General features: G+C 33.3%; 1 protein-coding gene across 1 annotated transcript; it reads right to left on the bottom strand.

The window, feature by feature from the left end:
* Positions 1-12,178: 12,178 nt before the first annotated feature.
* LOC131616239 (linoleate 9S-lipoxygenase-like) lies at positions 12,179-17,256 on the bottom strand. Its single transcript, XM_058887514.1, has 9 exons — positions 16,956-17,256; positions 15,132-15,418; positions 14,780-15,020; positions 14,339-14,659; positions 14,152-14,237; positions 13,927-14,034; positions 13,518-13,822; positions 13,166-13,429; positions 12,179-13,082 (listed from the first exon to the last, which is right to left on the bottom strand). The coding sequence occupies exons 1-9, from the start codon at positions 17,191-17,193 to the stop codon at positions 12,326-12,328; spliced, it is 2,607 nt and encodes an 868-aa protein (XP_058743497.1). The 5' UTR covers positions 17,194-17,256; the 3' UTR covers positions 12,179-12,325.
* Between the last annotated feature and the right edge of the window lie 456 nt (positions 17,257-17,712).

Here is a 17,712-nt window from a genome sequence, read left to right as displayed (position 1 = left end):
TACAAAGGTATGATTGGATCTCTTCTATATTTGACTGCTTCTAGACCTGACATTCTGTTCAGTGTTTGTTTGTGTGCTAGATTCCAATCAGATCCTAGAGAATCTCATTTAACTGCTGTTAAGAGAATTCTAAGGTATCTGAAAGGTACTACTAATGTTGGCTTAGTTTACAGAAAATCTAAAGAATACAACTTAGTAGGATTCTGCGATGCTGACTATGCTGGAGACAGAATTGAAAGAAAGAGTACTTCAGGAAGTTGCCAATTTCTTGGAAGTCATTTGATCTCCTGGTATAGCAAGAAGCAAGCAACTATTGCTCTATCAACAACAGAAGCAGAATATGTCGCTGCTGCTGGTTGTAGTACACAGATGCTCTGGATGAAGAGTCAGTTAGAAGATTATCAGATATTTGAGAGTAACATTCCTATATTCTGTGATAATACTTCTGCTATATGTTTATCTAAGAATCCTATTCTTCATTCAAAAGCTAAACATATTGAGATTAAACATCATTTCATAAGGGACTATGTTCAGAAGGGTGTTATATCTTTAAACTTTGTTGATACAGACCATCAATGGGCTGATATCTTTACAAAACCCCTGGCTGAAGATAGGTTTAAGTTCATTCTGAAAAACATCAGTATGGATTTATGCCCAGAATGAGAAGATGAGAAGTTCTCATGTATGAGTATCTTCTGAAATGAAAATGGACTATTTTTTTAATCAGAAGTTCTGATTGAGATCTTTTAGAAATTATGATTCAGTTATTACTAACGTTTCATTGTCTAAGTTGATTCAGAACCTCTTTTAAAGCAAAACAGCTGTAACGTTTTATCTCGGGATGGTAAACCTGTCGTTACTATTCATGGATAAGCGCGCGTGCAGTTGAAGGGACGCCGACCATAGGTAACTGTGCTAGTCACCTCATTTGTCGTTATTATCTCTCCTCACGTCACGTAACATTAAATGCTATTCATCATTCGTTTCATTTTATTTTCTTTTAAATACTCTTCAAACGCTTCTCCTTCCCTCATATTTTTTTACACTCTATCTGTGTTCTCTTTCTCTATCTCTTTGCATTCCTCATCAAGTTTTTCTCTCTCTCCTCCGTTTTTCGTCTCTTGCTCAAACAAATTTTTTTTAAAATCCTAGCTCAAACCTAGCGTTCACCCTTAGCCTGTTGAAGATCTATGACTCAAAGGCGACAGATCTCTGCATATCTCGGGATGGCTCTCCTAATACCTCTCAAGTCATACCTCTTCTTTGATGATGTTATCAACTTTCACCCAAAGACAGAAGACTTTCTTGAGTTATGGGAGGAGGTTAAGAATGATATTCTTAACTTCTATGTTAAGGGAAAGCCCCGTTTGCAACATTAGCTCTCTGTCTGTGAACTGTCCCTCTCTTCCTCTTTGGTCACTTGGATCTCTCCTACAGTGGAGGTTCTAGTCTGGAAGACAAGAGTCCACAGGGATTCTTGATGGGTTGACACCGAGTGTGTCCTGCTAGGGTGCTGTTTTTAATTTTTGTAGTCATTTCCTCTTGGGATGACTTTTTATGTATTTGCTAGGAATGTTTCTCATCTTGTTAAACATAGGAACCTTGTGTAATATCTTTTGATTATCAATGAAAAGTTTCTTTGTTTTTACATTCCAATGATTTTATTTGTCGTTTTATTCATCTGAATCTTTTGAAATATTCTTTTTGATGATATGACAAAAAGGGGGAGAAGATAAATGATAAATGATTTGATTTAATCAGTTGCTCTCACTAACAAGAACTGCAAGTTCTGTATGGTTTAAGTGTTTTGCAGGTATAAAGAAGTGAAGAAAATCTTCAAAGCAAACACAAGAAGCTAAACCATGGAAACTGAAACAAGCTGAGTGCTATCAAGCTTCAGAAATCAGAAGCAAGAAAGAAGAATAGATCAGAAGCACTGATAATAGAATTTGATCCATATTTGTCTATTTGCTTTGACAAAATTCTATTTGTTCTGATACATTATTTGCTCTGATACATTATTTTAGCCTATATGGCTCTGATACATATAATGTGTTCGAATATACATTTTATGTTCTAACTCGTTCATGCTGACTTTTGTCGTTTAGTTTTTGTTCTGTAACATTTCAGGATGTAGAGATGCTCTGATGATGCTCTGGTACATTCAACAATGTTCTGATACAAATCTAGCATGAAGTGATGTTGGTAGAAATTCAAAGCTCTGAAGCTATCCGAGGGAAGCAGAAATCAGAAGCTGCGAATGTTCTAAAGATCCAGAAAACTCAAGTTCTGAAGCTGTCCTAAATGGAAGCAGAAATCAGAAGCTGTGAATGTTCAGAAGATCAAAGAAATTCAAGTTCTGAAGCTGTCCTAGATGGAAGCAGAAGTCAGAAGCTGTGAATGTTCAGAAGATCAAAGAAATTCAAGTTCTGAAGCTGTCCTAGAAGGAAGCAGGAATCAGAAGCTGTGAGTGTTCTAGGGATCTAAAGAAATTCTAGTTCTGAAGCTGTCCAATGGAAGCAGAAGTCAGAAGCTATGAATTCTCTAAAGACAGAAGCTTATATGATCGTCTCTACCGAAATAATCAGGGAAGTCTTTTATTAAAGTTCTTCGAGTATTTATTTCAGGGGGAGATTATTTATCTCAGGAGGAGATTGTTAATCTCAGGGGGAGACATATTCATATGCTTATGCTATAGCTGTGTAATTTGTCTTTTGCCGTCTGTTCTTTCTGATCGCAAATTCATATCATTTATATATGTTTTTGTCATCATCAAAAAGGGGGAGATTGTTAGAACAAGATTTGTTCTGATCAATTATCTTAGTTTTGATGATAACAATAATATGAATTTTGCTTAAGATAATATGGTACTCTAATCCAATGCAATTTCCTTTTCAGGAAATATATAAAGAGTACGCATAATTCAGCGCTCAGAAGCTTTGTCTCAAAGGGTTCAGCATGCAACATCAGAACATGGTCTGGCAAGACATCAGAAGATGGTCGAAGCAGAATCAGAACATGGGTCTATGGAAGCATCAGAAGAACAAGAGAACAGAAGCACTGAAGTTCTGATGGTATCACGCTCAGAAGCACTTCAAGGTCAGAAGATCAGAAGATGCTATGCACCAAGCTGTTTGACTCTGATGATATTCAAACGTTGTATTCATAAACATCAGATCAGAAGAAAGTACAAGTGGCAAGCTACGCTGACTGACAAAAGGAACGTTAAAAGCTACTAAAGGCTACGTCAGTAGACACAGCGTGAACAAGGCTCGAGGTAGTTGACAAAAGCGTATAACATTAAATGCGATGCTGTACGGAACACGCAAAGCATTAAATGCACTCAACGGTCATCTTCTCCAACGCCTATAAATATGAAGTTCTGATGAGAAGCAAGGTTAACGATCCTGAACAAAACAACGTCTATTAACTTGCTGAAACTCTGTTCAAACTCAAAGCTCAGAATCTTCATCTTCATCAAAGCTCACTACATTGTTGTTGTAATATATTAGTGAGATTAAGCTTAAACGTTAAGAGAAATATCACAGTTTGTGATTATCGCTTTTAAGAAGCATTTGTAATACTCTTAGAATTACATTAAGTTGTAAGGAACTAGAGTGATCGTGTGGATCAGAATACTCTAGGAAGTCTTAGAGGTTATCTAAGCAGGTTGTAACTAGAGTGATCGTGTGGATCAGTAGACTCTAGAAAAGTCTTAGAGGGTATCTAAGCAGTTGTTCCTGGAGTGATCAGTGTGTGATCAGAAGACTCTGGAAGACTTAGTTGCTGACTAAGTGGAGAACCATTGTAATCCGTGCGATTAGTGGATTAAATCCTCAGTTGAGGTAAATCATCTCTGCGGGGGTGGACTGGAGTAGTTTAGTTAACAACGAACCAGGATAAAAATAACTGTGCAATTTATTTTTATCTGTCAAGTTTTTAAAGCTACACTTATTCAAACCCCCCCTTTCTAAGTGTTTTTCTATCCTTCAGTTTTATTGTAGATGCCTCACTTGGTTTCTCTCCGAGTTATGCTTGGAGGAGCATCTTTAGCGTAAAAGATTTAATCAATAGGGGTGCTAGATGGAGAATAGGTAATAGGGAGAAGGTTAGAATATGGATGGACAATTGGCTACCTAACACAGCAGGATTCAAAACTCTCAATCCAATGTGCGTACTAGTGAGGGATGCAAAAGTGTGTGATTTAATTGATAGTGACTCGAGCACTTGGAAGAAGGATCTGGTTTACTCTTGTTTTGATCAAGTGGAGGCAAGGAAAATCATTATCATGCCTTTGTCCCTCAGAAATCCAAAAGACATTTTAATTTGAGATAGTGATAAGGATGGTGAGTATTCAGTTATAGATCAGTCTACCACATCCTCAACTAAGACAAATTGGAAAAATTTCCTGGCCCATCTTGCATCCCTCGTCAAAAGCTTTGAAAGCAAATTTGGCATTCTCCACTGCAGACCAAGGTTCAAAATTTCTTGTGGAGGCTTGCGAAGAACATTTTGCCAACAAAAGTGAATCAGCATAAAAAAAGGGGCAGGTTAGATACTTTATGTTCTCTATGTCATCCTTCCTCAATAACAACCCATAACTTATTTATGTAGTGTGAATTTGCCAAGTTGGCTTGTTTATCCTCCCTAATGGGTTATCCTATCATAGTTGATCTTGATATTAATGAATGGTTATTCAGTTGTCTGAAATGTGAAGATCCACTGAATACCCATCTATTATGCACAATGCTCTAGAAAATTTGTAATGCCCAAATTTGTGTTTGTACCAACAGAAAAAGATGGAAGCTCAAGTGGTGGCGGAATAGGTGTTTGATTGTATGTTAGAGTTTAACAAAGAAAATCAGGATCTTTGCATTAAGATAAAATCAATCATGAGTGGTAATGTGTAAGTTGTCTCCCAAGATGTTTTGTGGTGCAGGTTGATACATGACAGAAAGGTATTCATCGCCTCCAGCTGGAAGGAGCGTGTCTCTGTTGATGCATGTGTTACTAAAACCATAGCCATCAGGTGGAGTTTACATGCGGGAGTTGAACCTTGAAAGAGTGCTCATTTAGTCTAATGCAGTCAATGTTGTGGGATGCATAAACTTTACTCACTCCCTTGTTGTTCTTGATCCAATTGCTCTAGATTGTAGACAACTTTTAATTAGTTTTAAAGATACTTCAGCTATGTATCTAAACAAATTGTTTAACATGGATGCTCACTACATAATTTGTTAAGAAAAATTGTATGAGTCTAGAACTTGACTTGGAGGTTTTCCCAATGTTGGAAATGCTTCCTCTATTTTTGTTGTTGTTTCTTAATAAAAAAAGTTTTCTCATAAAAATAGTTATTGTTTATGATATGAGAATTTTGTTTAGGAAATAATTTATAAATAACTCTATAAACATGCATTGACAACATTGATCATTTCCTATTTAAATTATTTTTAATTAAAACTTTTTTAAAATTTATTTCAATAACTCTAATTTTTTATTAAAAAATTTGCACGAGCTACTATGCAAAAGGCATTTATTCTTTCTCCTATGTTCCCTCTCAGTCATTATCATAAAAACATATATTTTTAATTTTATCTAATAACTTAAAAAATAATTTGAATTTTATTATTATTTGAAGTTCCATGATCAGTTGGAATGTGTGAGGGCTGAATAAACGAGCTAGATGCATGGAGGTTGGGGCCCACCTCAAGCAATTACAGGTAAACTGTCTAGCTTTGCTGGAGACTCGACTTAGGAGTAATAATAGTAATGCTATTAGAAGAAAATTAGGTTATGATTGGAACTATCTTGACAACTATGAGTACCATAATAATGGGAGGATCTGGATACTTTGGAGTCTTCAAGTTTGAAGTATAATGAAGTTGGAAAAATCTGATCAATTTATCCATAGTGAAGTTTTCCAAATAAACGGGGTTTTCTCTCATTACTTAACTTTGGGATGACCTTAGTATAATTAATGGAGCAATCACTAAGGCATGGATCATTGTTGGAGACTTTAACAATGTCCTAAAGGTAACCGATAGGATTGGTGGAAATGATGTGCAGGATGCTGAGTATGAGGATATGAAGCAGATGATGGAAAAGACTAATTTGTATGAGCATGATACAAAGTGTATCCATTTTACATGGTTAGATAAACAAGCCTCTTGGCTGATTTATTCCAAAATTGATAGACCTCTGTGTAACACTGAATGGTTTATGAATTTTCCCCAATATGAGATTGAGATCCTAAATCCTCATATATCTAACCATTCACCATTGAGAATTAAGTTTGATCCTAACAAGATGTATCAAAAGATTAAGCATAGATTCAAATTTTTGAATTGTGTTGTGGATAACCCTTAGTATATGGATATGTTAAGAAAAAACTGAAACATGCCTGAACCAAGTAAGCCTATGTTTAGTTTCTAGAGGAAACTACAAAGATTACAGCCTATCCTTAGACACCTGAATAGGAAAGTAATTGATGGGGTTAGGAGTATTCAGGATAACATAAATAAACTGGAACATGCTCATATCTTGCTAGCTGCTGATAACCTCAACCTTGCCCTGTGTCAGGAGGTAAAATATTGGACTGAAGAATTGATGAAAAGTATTGATATGGAGGAGAAAATTGTACAACAAAAATCCAAGATAGATTGAGTTACTCTTGGTAATGGTAATAGTGCTTATTTTTATGCAAACCTCAAAGCTAAAAATAAGCAGACCTTCATTAGTGAGCTAGAGGGTGATAAAGGTAACAAGATCACTGAGCATAAGGAAATGGAAAAGGAAATACTTGGGTTAGGAGTATTCAGGATAACAGAAACAAATTGGACCAGGCTCAGATCTTGCTAGCTGCTGATAACCTCAACCTTGCCCTATGTCAAAATGGCATATGAACACCATTTCCATATACGCGAAGTAGGGGTGGAAATATGTTAGGTTAGATTTTAAAAGACTTGAATCTGATCTACGATAAATTAAACCTTGAATCTGATTTACGATCTATTATAGACTCTTTCTTTACCCTAACCTTTTTTTTAAAATCTAATCTGACCTAAAAACCTATGAAAAATGTTAACGAGTGTTCCAGAGGCACTCATTAAGAGTTTAAAAAAGTAAACAACATTTGTATTTAATGTTTTAGAAATATAAATACCTAATTTGATTTACAAATAAAAAAATTTGTTTTATTAAAATTACTTGTATTCGATATATTAGAAATTGAAATAAATAATTTATTTAAGAAATATTTTTTATATGGAATGCTTAAAAAGTGTTTCTAGGACACTCGTATGACCCTTTTAATAATTAAGTATTGTCATCCAAGTGAGAGATTGTTATATTAGTTATTTAATTAATCTAATTAATTAAATTAAATTATTTATTAATTAATCTAATTAATTGATCTAATTAATTATTTATAAATCATATTATGGTCATTATAATAAAACATTCATTATTGATTAGTTACTTACAATCATGATGAGCTGTATTATTCCCTTAAATCTAACGAGAGGTCTATGCTCTCAACTGTTTAAATATTTAAGTGTTGTTCCATCAGACGATTGATATACTCGGAAAATTCTAGATGACAATAAAAGTAGTAAGATTTTCTTATTCACCCTTTAACAAACCTCTTTGAGCCTTAAAATGAAAACTTTTGTTATTTTTAAATGATACAACCCTTAGCCGTTAAAAGAAAAACAATGTTCACTACCTTATCTTATGGATAGGAGAGCAAGTAGTAGCAAGGGTATTGAAAAATCAAAAGTCGAGGAGAAAAATAAAAATGATATATTTTTAAAAAAAAAAGAAAAATTCAAATAGTATTGGTGCAATGAAAGAAAGAAAAAAAAAAGATCAATAATTTTGTAAGTCCAATCACATTACAACCAAAATAAAGACCTTAGTGATCAATGACTGATGATATATTATTTATGCATTGTTTATTTTTTTTAGAGAAACAATAACCATTGAGATATATTTAGTGAGATCATAATTCTGATGAATGATTAACTATTTTTCTAAACATAATTTATAATCTTACTATGGTTTATGAATATTTAATAGGTTGGTTATGAACTTTCATTTAAAAGTATATTGCACTCTCTATTACTGAAGTCGAGTTTATAGCTGTCGTGGAAGTGTCAAAAGAGTTGTTATGGTCGAGAAAATTTGCAATGCAACTTGATATGAAACAAGAAAAGTATGTCTTGTTTTGTGATAATCAAAGTGTCATTCACTTATCGAAGAATTCCTCTTTTTACTAGAGGTCAAAGCATATTGATGTTCGTTATCATTTGATTTGTGATGCATTAGATTCCAAGTTGATGGAGCTCAAGAAGATTCACACTGATGAAAATGATTTGGATATGTTGACGTAACTGTTGCAAAGGGGAAAGTTTGAGTTTTTTCGTATGAAAATCGGATTGATGTTGCCCTCTAACTAGTCGGTCGGGGGAGTTTGTTGGGCTATCCTTCCTATTTGGAGTGGCCTAAATGGATGTGGGTTAGTGGCACATGTGTGTGTAAGCCTTTGTTATTATTCAACAAAGAGGAATAGAGTTTAGATGTGAGAGGCAACATGAAAAAGTTGAGTGAAGAGTGAAATCCAACAACCCCATTTCAGCTTCTATTGTTAAACTAGGCCAGAACGGCCGAGATCTCAGCTCGGAACGACATAGTGAAGGATGACATGTCAGAATGTGTCGGAACGCCGCGAACGGGAGATGCGGTCGGAGCGGACGAAATATCGGGGACGAATACAGAGCAGAACAGTCTAGAACGGACGCTTTTTCTTATGTCCAAATTTTTAACCATTGGAGAGTTATATTTGTGGCGGAGTTTGCATACCTAGAAGGAGATGCACCGACATCATGGAAATAAAAGAAGATGAAGTCCATAGAAGTAGAAGAAAATAAAAGAAGATGAAGTCGTGAAGGCACAGACAAGAAAGAAAAATAGAAGAAACTTGAAGAAGATGAAGTCGTGGAGGCAGAAACATTTAAACAATAATTAAATAAAAGTTTAGAGTTGAAAAGTCAAAAAAATTAGGCTACTCAGATACTCAGAAAAGACACTTTACAACATTCATAAAAGCACTTTACGAAACCCTATGTTACAGTTGTATACCACCACATTTATCACTTATGAATGAATATTAAAAATATAATAATATAATATTTTTAGAAAAAAAAACAAATAATAGCAATAATAGAGTAATGTAAATAATTATTCATTCTAAAAAAATAATAAATAATACTATATTGTACAATGCTTCATCGATTTTGACTAATTTAATTTAGTTTTTAATCATTGTGTATTTATTAGTATTAAATATATTAGTCTCTGCGTCACTAAAATAACGATTGTTCTGTTCCGCGTTTCTGTTTCGTTCCAATTTTTTGGACGGCCGCGCCGCCCCGTTATCCGAGTTACTAACAAAGATATCAGCATATAGTAGTTCCACGAAATCGAAGCTTGCACACAATCAAACAGTCAGATCGTCCAAATATTTTTTCATAGTGTTCATGACTCATAGGAGTACATTTTGAACGGTGGAGATTGGGTTATGAGTTTTTTAAGTCCGTCTGTCGAGTTCATCTTTGAGGTATAATTATTTTTATGTTTTTGGATTGTTTTGTTTCTCTTGTTTCTTGTTGTATTCCAAGATTGATGGTAGATCTTGATGATGTTTATGTATGCCTCTAACTAGTGTTAGAGAGAACATTGTTTGTATCCATTGTTGATTATAGTAGAGATATTAAGTGACATACGAGTCCCGTGGTTTTTTACTCATAGTTAACAGAGGTTTTTCCATGCTAAAATTGTTTTGTGTTCTTTGGTGTGTTTTGTTGATTGTCGTTGCATTTGGTTTTTGAGAGAGATTGTGTTGTTGAATTATTCCATTACGTCTGTGGATTTCCTCCCAACACTTATTAGGCAATTAAATCATAAACTTATGATATCTAATAAATCAAGAAGACATTTTAAATTATTTGCTTAATTGCAATTTTGGTCTCCCTACTATCCATTTTTTAGATCCCTCCATTTTAAAATCTCGAATTTTAGTCCGTTTATTTTGATTTTTTGAGGAGTTTAGCCCCCTACAAATCCGAAGGAAAAGTTTAATGATGTGGCACTCATATTGATGACGTGTTAGCGTCAATTCAACAATGATCTGTTCAAAATAACTATTTTTATTTAGGTTTATGTTGAACATGTCATCAATGTAAGCTCCATGTCATTAAAAATTGCATTCAGATTTGCATAGGGACTAAAATCCTAAAAAAACTAAAATAAAAGGACTAAAATTTCATATTTTAAAATTGGGGGATAAAAAAAATAATAAATATACCAAAATTGCAATTAAGCTTAAATGAATAAAGAGAGAATAATGTGGAGTCTTATATTTTAATTCCCAACTTTTCAAGCCCATTTCAATAAATCAATATACATAGCAGTCAGATTATCAATGAAAAATACTATGAAAAGTTCCATTAATAACTTGTTGTGAAGTTCTACTATGTCATTAAGTAGGGTGACAAATGGACATGTCCATTATGTTTATTTTTGTTTTATAAAATTTTGCAAAAAAAAAAAAAGGCGAGGCAATCATAGTTAAGGGTGTAGTCCTAAATCTTAGTTCATCCCGCAAAAAAAATAAGGGCGGGACAGAGTGACGCATGCAAGTCTTATGCCTTTAAAGACTAAAAATTGCGAAAATTCTTATTAATGTTCTCGTCTGCAAAAACTCGTAAAAAATAAAATAATGAGGGACATGCGTATTAGAGAGTGCATATCTAAAATTTTAATCTGCGAAAAGTACAGACAAGACAAACATGTCTACCGAGTGAAATCCATTTTGTCACTCCTATCTCTAAGTGCATTAATATTTTAAAGGAAGAAAAAATAAGTGTCCAATATTTATTCAATTAATGTAGACTATATAAGCTAACTTAATGTAAAAGTATATGTATTAAGTTTAAAAACATATGTGACCTAGTAGTTTGATGACCGAAAAGATAGTTGTGTACGAGAGATGAGCTCTGAAGAGAGTCTGATGGAAGGCATAGAGAGAAACCAGGAAGACCAAGAAATGGACATGACTGAAAACAACAGGACTTATACAAAACTCAGATATATTTATTATTTTTGTAATATGTTTTATTAGTATATTATTATTAATTTATTTAAAAAATTATAAACAAAGAGTAATTTTTTTCTGTATAAAAAAATAAACAAAGACTAATTTAGTACTAATAATTACATATAAAATATTCACATTAATTACATTATAATTTTTTAAAATATATAATATAATTTTGTAAATAGTGATAGAGTAAGGATCTGTTTGGTAAAAATAGCGGTTGACTGATAAGCTAGCTGATAGCTTATAGCTTATGGCTGATGGCTGATAACTGATGACTTATAGCTTATAGCGGATGGTTGAGACTGATAACTTATAAGCTCATTGAAGTGTTTGGTAAAATTAGCGGTTCAATTAACTTATAAATGTAAAATGACATAAAAGATATTTAATATATAATTATTTTATTTTAAATTAAAATAAATTATAAAGGTTAAAAATAGATTTTAATTGAAATAATAAGGATAAAAAAGGAAGAAAAAGTAATAAGCTATAAGACATAAGCTAAAACGCTATTTGAAATAGCGTCTGGAAAATAAGCTATAAGCTAGTAAAATAAGCTATAAGCTCGTGATGAAAAGACCGTTACCAAACGGGTCTAAATTATCATATGAACTTATAAGACATAAGATCTAAGCTATAAGCTCGAAAAATTGTCTTCCCAAACAGAGCCTAACTCCTAATTCCATTTCACAAGTTTCTTTGCTTTAATCACAAAACTCAACCGAAAATTCGGTTACAACTTCCTGTGGCAGACCAAATTGGTAGAAATGAGATTAGGGTTTAGATTTGGTATTCGGAGAGTTAAATTCGAATGAAGATAAATGCAGCCAGCAACTGTAAATCGGAACATTCGTTTTCGAAGATTTTGCGCCAAAATCTCAAATTTTCAGGTTTTATCAATTTCTTGTGATGTAATATTTCATATTTGTATTGCTAGCTTTGTTTAAGCCTCAATGTTTATGATTCAATTTCTGAAAATGTAAAGTTTGGAATTCATATAGCAAAATCTGTCACATAAGGTACACACATAATAATAATTTTTATTGATGAAATACGATCACAACAATCAAACAAACATGCATAATAACATAACCATACATAGGGATGAGGGAATAGGGTTCCTTCTCACCGATTATTCATAGCAATAATACAACAACCATATGTTTTTTAGATGGAGACACTATTGGGAATGCCTCTGAAAGTCAATCCTTCTTCACTAGAAGGATAAAGCAAAGTGTATGGCATCTTCACAGGTCCATACCGGTTTCTCAATGACTCGTCATTGTTCCTTTGAACGAGCTTTTCCTCGATTTCAGCCAACTTCTTTCCAAATTTCTTGAAGGCCTCTACTGGCGCTGAATCAGAAGTCCAGAGATCACCTTCGATTCTCTGTCCGAGGTATTGTTCATCAGAAGCATGCCTTGATAGTACCTCTATAATGGTTAAATCTGTAAGGGTATCGTTCTTTGGTGTGATTGTCCTTAAATACGCCTTCTGGTAGTCCTTAGCAAGCTCGTCGTACTCAGGGGAACCTTTCTCAGGCATGAATCTCCTGCTCTTAGTTGGTCGGTTAAGGATGTATCCTCCATAAGGATACTGTCCAAAATTAACAGCTGCGTGAAGTGCTGAAGCTATCCATATGAGGATGGTGCAGGCTTCAATCAACTCCTTACGAGTTTGCATTTTGAACCACCATGTAGCATTCTTCAAGTCACCATGACCCACCTCTACAAGTTCTTTCCAGAATGCTTGGAGTTCGGCATCTTGTGCAATAGCAGCATCTGATTTGTAGTAGAAACTCACATATTCTTCAACCCACGACTTGATAGCAGCCCATATCTCTAGTCCGTCAGAAGCATAAGGATAGTCCTCTATCAAAAGGCGGATGCCGTGTGGTGAAGCAGGGTCCTCAACAGCCACTCCCCTGCATAACGAGCAAGGTTTATAATATTAACATAAGAAATTTAGCTGATGAAATACCTAGGATCTGGTGTTTTGTAACATTACCTTTTGAGTAGGTCATTAGGTAGTCCTTGATCAGTGAAAACCCAATCCCTATATACAACAGCAGACAATTCCAAAGAATATCCTCCCCACAAGAATGTTGATTCTATAATACCCTCAGCATTGACCAGGACATTTCTCGCAAGTGAATTTATGTTCATCGTGTCACGGTAATGTGGAAGCAAAAGTTTGTGAATAGGGTGAACCGCACTAAGGTGTCTGTTTGTTGCTATGATGAACGGCTCAACAACAGCGTGAGTGTTCAACCTGTCATAATTGTAGATATTAACAAATAACTTACAGGAAAGTAACTAACTATATTTGTATGTATAAATCTCATTAGCGAAATTCATACCAATGGCTAACAAGTTGATGATAGCAAGAGTCATTTACAACAACATAAGCTTTTGCAAGTAGCCAAATAGAACCTTCAACACCTTCACTTGCAGGCAAGTAAACTTCACTAAGAGGGCCATAACTATCATCTTGAGGACGCGGCTTACTTAGCTCAATAGCCAGTGGCTTTAAAGTTCCATCATTTTGCAAGAAAAGGAAGGTCCTAGTAGCATAGGCCTTTGTGTCGGTTGCGTTTATTTTCCTCAAATATGGATATACCGTGTCATGGTGATCAAGGATGTACAGCCTATTGTTTCGGATAGCCTATTCAACAAAATATAATTTAGTCAGAGATCACTTGAATCAATTCTCCAGGAAAAAAAGTAATAGCATCAATTCTTCATAGTAATGTTAAATTATGTTATTACCTCTTCTAGAGTGACCCCACCCATGTTTGGCTCCAAATGCCCTTTGGTTACAGTGCTGGTGTTATCACCATATTGTTGTCTATCTAGCTTGCTCTTTGCTGGGAACTCCTGTGTTAAACATATCGAGCAACAAGCTTACCGATTACAATGTAGCATAAAAAGCAGACAAAATAGTCTTAGTTTGATTTATGTAATTGCCTAACAAAGTTAAACTATTAAGTTTACCGCAAGTTTTTTGATGATGTGTGGATTGACACCAGCAATCATCTCCCTTGCAAATTCCGCATCAGTCATCCATGCAGAATGATCAACTGCTCAAATGAATAATTTCGAAAGACCAGTGAACTTTGTATTATCGTGTTCATGTTTGTATTTATAATGACAAGACAAAGAATGTGTGACTAATGTATACCTTGAACCACTTTAGGTTTTGAAAACTTAAGAGCCGCTGCACCATCAGATCGAAAAATTTCCTTGAACAATGGTATTGGGCTTATGTCGCTAAGAAAATTGGTAGGTACCTTAATTCCACCTTCGTAAAGCGAGCGCACATCTTCAAAGGTGTTAAACTCGGGTTGCTTGAGTTGTAATGTAACCACAGATCTTAATTGAGGTATGAGATTTTGAGATGCTGATTTGAGTATGTAAGCAAGAAAGTCTGACGACTTCAAGTGACCAAATGATTCATCTCTTGGAAGGTAAACAAAGTCGCTCCGACTCTCACTTTTAGGATCTGTACACATATCATAGCAAAATATGTGTTGGCAAAACTAGCACCATCTCTAAAATCATATTAAGAAACTATTTGGAACAACAAAAGACTTAAGTGTTTAGACAGAACATAAAGTTTAACCTTTCTTAGCTGGTTTTCTGCCTGTTCTGCCTCTACGAGGGTAAGGCAAGGTGCTGGATCCCCCGAGAACTGGACGAGCCAATTTAGCGTTTTTGTCAGGCTCGCCCAAATCATTGTAGACATCATAATCATAGATCCTATCCCATTCCTTGCGCTCTCCAGTTCCATCTCCTCTTAAAGTCTTCAACTCTTCTTGTCTATAGTAGACTAATGGAGCTGGTGTTTCATTTGGAAGATACGTCTACATTTATATTTATTCGATTTGAAGGTGTCATGTTTTGAGAAATAATTATATCAACGATAAATAAAATTAATATTTAACGATTCAAAAGAATCTGACTATGTTTCTTACCTTGTTAGCGAAAAAGATGCGGTCACTTTTATATTTCTTATCATTGTAAATCCATGAGTTGCAAACAAAGTGGATGCTTCCATGGTTGGGAACATCTTCAAGAGTCAAACTCACAAGGAAGAATTCATGTTGCATGAAATTCTCAATATAAAATGCTCCTGGAATTCCCATATCACTGTTCCATTCAAAATGAATAGTATAGGCAGATTGCCCTGCTCCCAATGTTAGTATGGAGGTAAGAAGACCCTCCAAAAATGTTTGCTTTCCAACTTTTCCTTTTCCACTTCCTACACAAATTTCAGAAAGTGGATTTTCAGTTTCAAAAATTATGATTCTCTAGTTAACAACTTTGTAATATCTATTTGTTTTCTTAAAACTCGGTATTAAGTAAAATAACCAATTAATTCGGAGGGTAAACTCATTATCGTTCACTAGCAGAGGTCTAACTAATTAAAGTCCGAGTAAAATTTATGTATGATTCGACTCAAAACATAATTTGAACATAAGATCTAAAGAGTAACACACTTCTAAATCTCAGATCTTGACTACCAAATCAATTCATAATGGTTAACTTTGTTCTAGCTATTGAAAATCTATTTTTATTATAGCAATATTTTTCTACTCAAATAATCCGGGTTGTTTTAGTAAAAATGGTTAATTGATTATTAAAATTAAATTTTTTATACAAAGTGGTTATTTTATAAATTTTTAATGATAAAAATCGAAATTTATTTTACCAAAAAACTTAGATAAATAATTTATTTTCATATATGAAAATAAGAAACTAATCTTAGAACATAGTTGCTGGTGGGTGACTCTGTTAGAGCTCATAAATTTGGAAGTCAGAAATGAATTCCTTTATGAGTATAAGTCAAAATCACCTGCAAGTAGGGACTGAAAGAGATCTCAACCCTGTTATCACACAACTTGACAACATTGTAGTTCATTTCTAAAAATAGAAACTAATATAAAATAATTTCTTTTTAAAATATACAAAACAGAATATATTTTTAATTTCTATTTAATTGTCTCAATAAGTTTGTCTTTATTAAATTCTTATCTTTCATGCATATTTGAGTGAAAATAAATTATCACTTTTACAAATATCGGAGTGGTTTCACTTCTTGGCAAGGCCTAAAAGGCAAAAGCAGTCTGTATTAAAAGATAAATACTAAAATTGATTAAAAAAATTATACATATTATATATTAAATTTAAAAGATCATGATTTTATAAAGATCAAAAACATATATAATGTGTAAATAAATAAAACATATTTTATTTTAAATATTTTTTTCTTGCATAATTAATCAAATATAAATTACTTCTTCCGTCCCACATTATATATAATAATATTTGTCAACTTTACACATATAATAAACATCATAAATGAAATACTGATTTTATCAAATTATTCTAGGTAAATATTACAGTGTTTACCACTATTATAAGAAATATAATCATTTGAAAGTGATTTAAAAAAACAGTTGATAAATGATAAAATTGTAAAAAAAAAATATATATATTAATAATACATGAAAAGTAAAAAAAAAATTGTCAATTAAAATGAATTATTTAGGCAAATATAACATAATCCATTATAAGATGAGAAGTATATCTTATTTTATGAAATTATTAAGATAGTTTTTTAAGTTCAATTTTTTAGAAGCTTCCATTAAGATTCTAGTTAAATTAAAATGTGCTGTGTATGAGCATCAAATAATTGTTTTAGTTCATTATACTCATTATAGCTTAAAGGCATTATTATAGATTTATCATAAAGATGATTATTTAACATTATAATGAGAAAGAAGTTATTATGTTACCATCAGCACTTGTGGCACTAATCAACTTAAGAGCCACAGAACGTCCAACAAATGAAGTAGCAGTATCAACAACAGTCCCAATGGCACCCCCAATGGCACCAAATGCACCAGTCACTATACCAGTAGGACTCTTAATTGCAGTGAGAGCATTAATATCCAACACATTCTTTTGCATCAAAACCACTGTTCCCTTCAGCTTTTGGCCCCTGTTGATGATACCTGTTACACCTGAAAACATATTTGCTAGTTCTTAAACAAATGAGTTTAGTTTGGTGAATGAGAGAAATGTTGATGGATTTTTACTATGGAAGTGTTCACTATTTATAGAGTTGGAAGATGTGTTTGGATAATGAAGGTTTGTTAGGATCTTTCTTTTGAGCCACTCATTTGCAACACGTGCCAAACACTCTCTAGACTAATATCTATGTCTCGTGGGTATAAAATAATAATATATCTCAGTTGTATCATTCTTTTGATTGGGGATGTCTCTGTTTTAAGTATTATTATATAAGTTTAAAGTCCCAACAACACATATTCTAAACCATACTTATACTAGTATCTCAATATATAATATTTAATTAATTAAAAATTAATATATATATGTCATCAAATTTAAATATTTGTCTTGATTTAAGATTTGTCTAAATATTTTTTGAACTCTTAATTTAATAATTCAATTGTTGTTCTCTACCGAGAGGAATAATTTACATAAAATGTGTAAAGATATAGACGTGACCTCAATCAAGCTTGAAGCAAA

The sequence above is a fragment of the Vicia villosa genome, linkage group LG7, assembly GCF_029867415.1.
Source record: "Vicia villosa cultivar HV-30 ecotype Madison, WI linkage group LG7, Vvil1.0, whole genome shotgun sequence".
NCBI classification, from domain to species: domain Eukaryota; kingdom Viridiplantae; phylum Streptophyta; class Magnoliopsida; order Fabales; family Fabaceae; genus Vicia; species Vicia villosa.
Note: the sequence above shows the minus strand (reverse complement) of the source record. Positions and strands in the feature narration are given on the sequence as shown.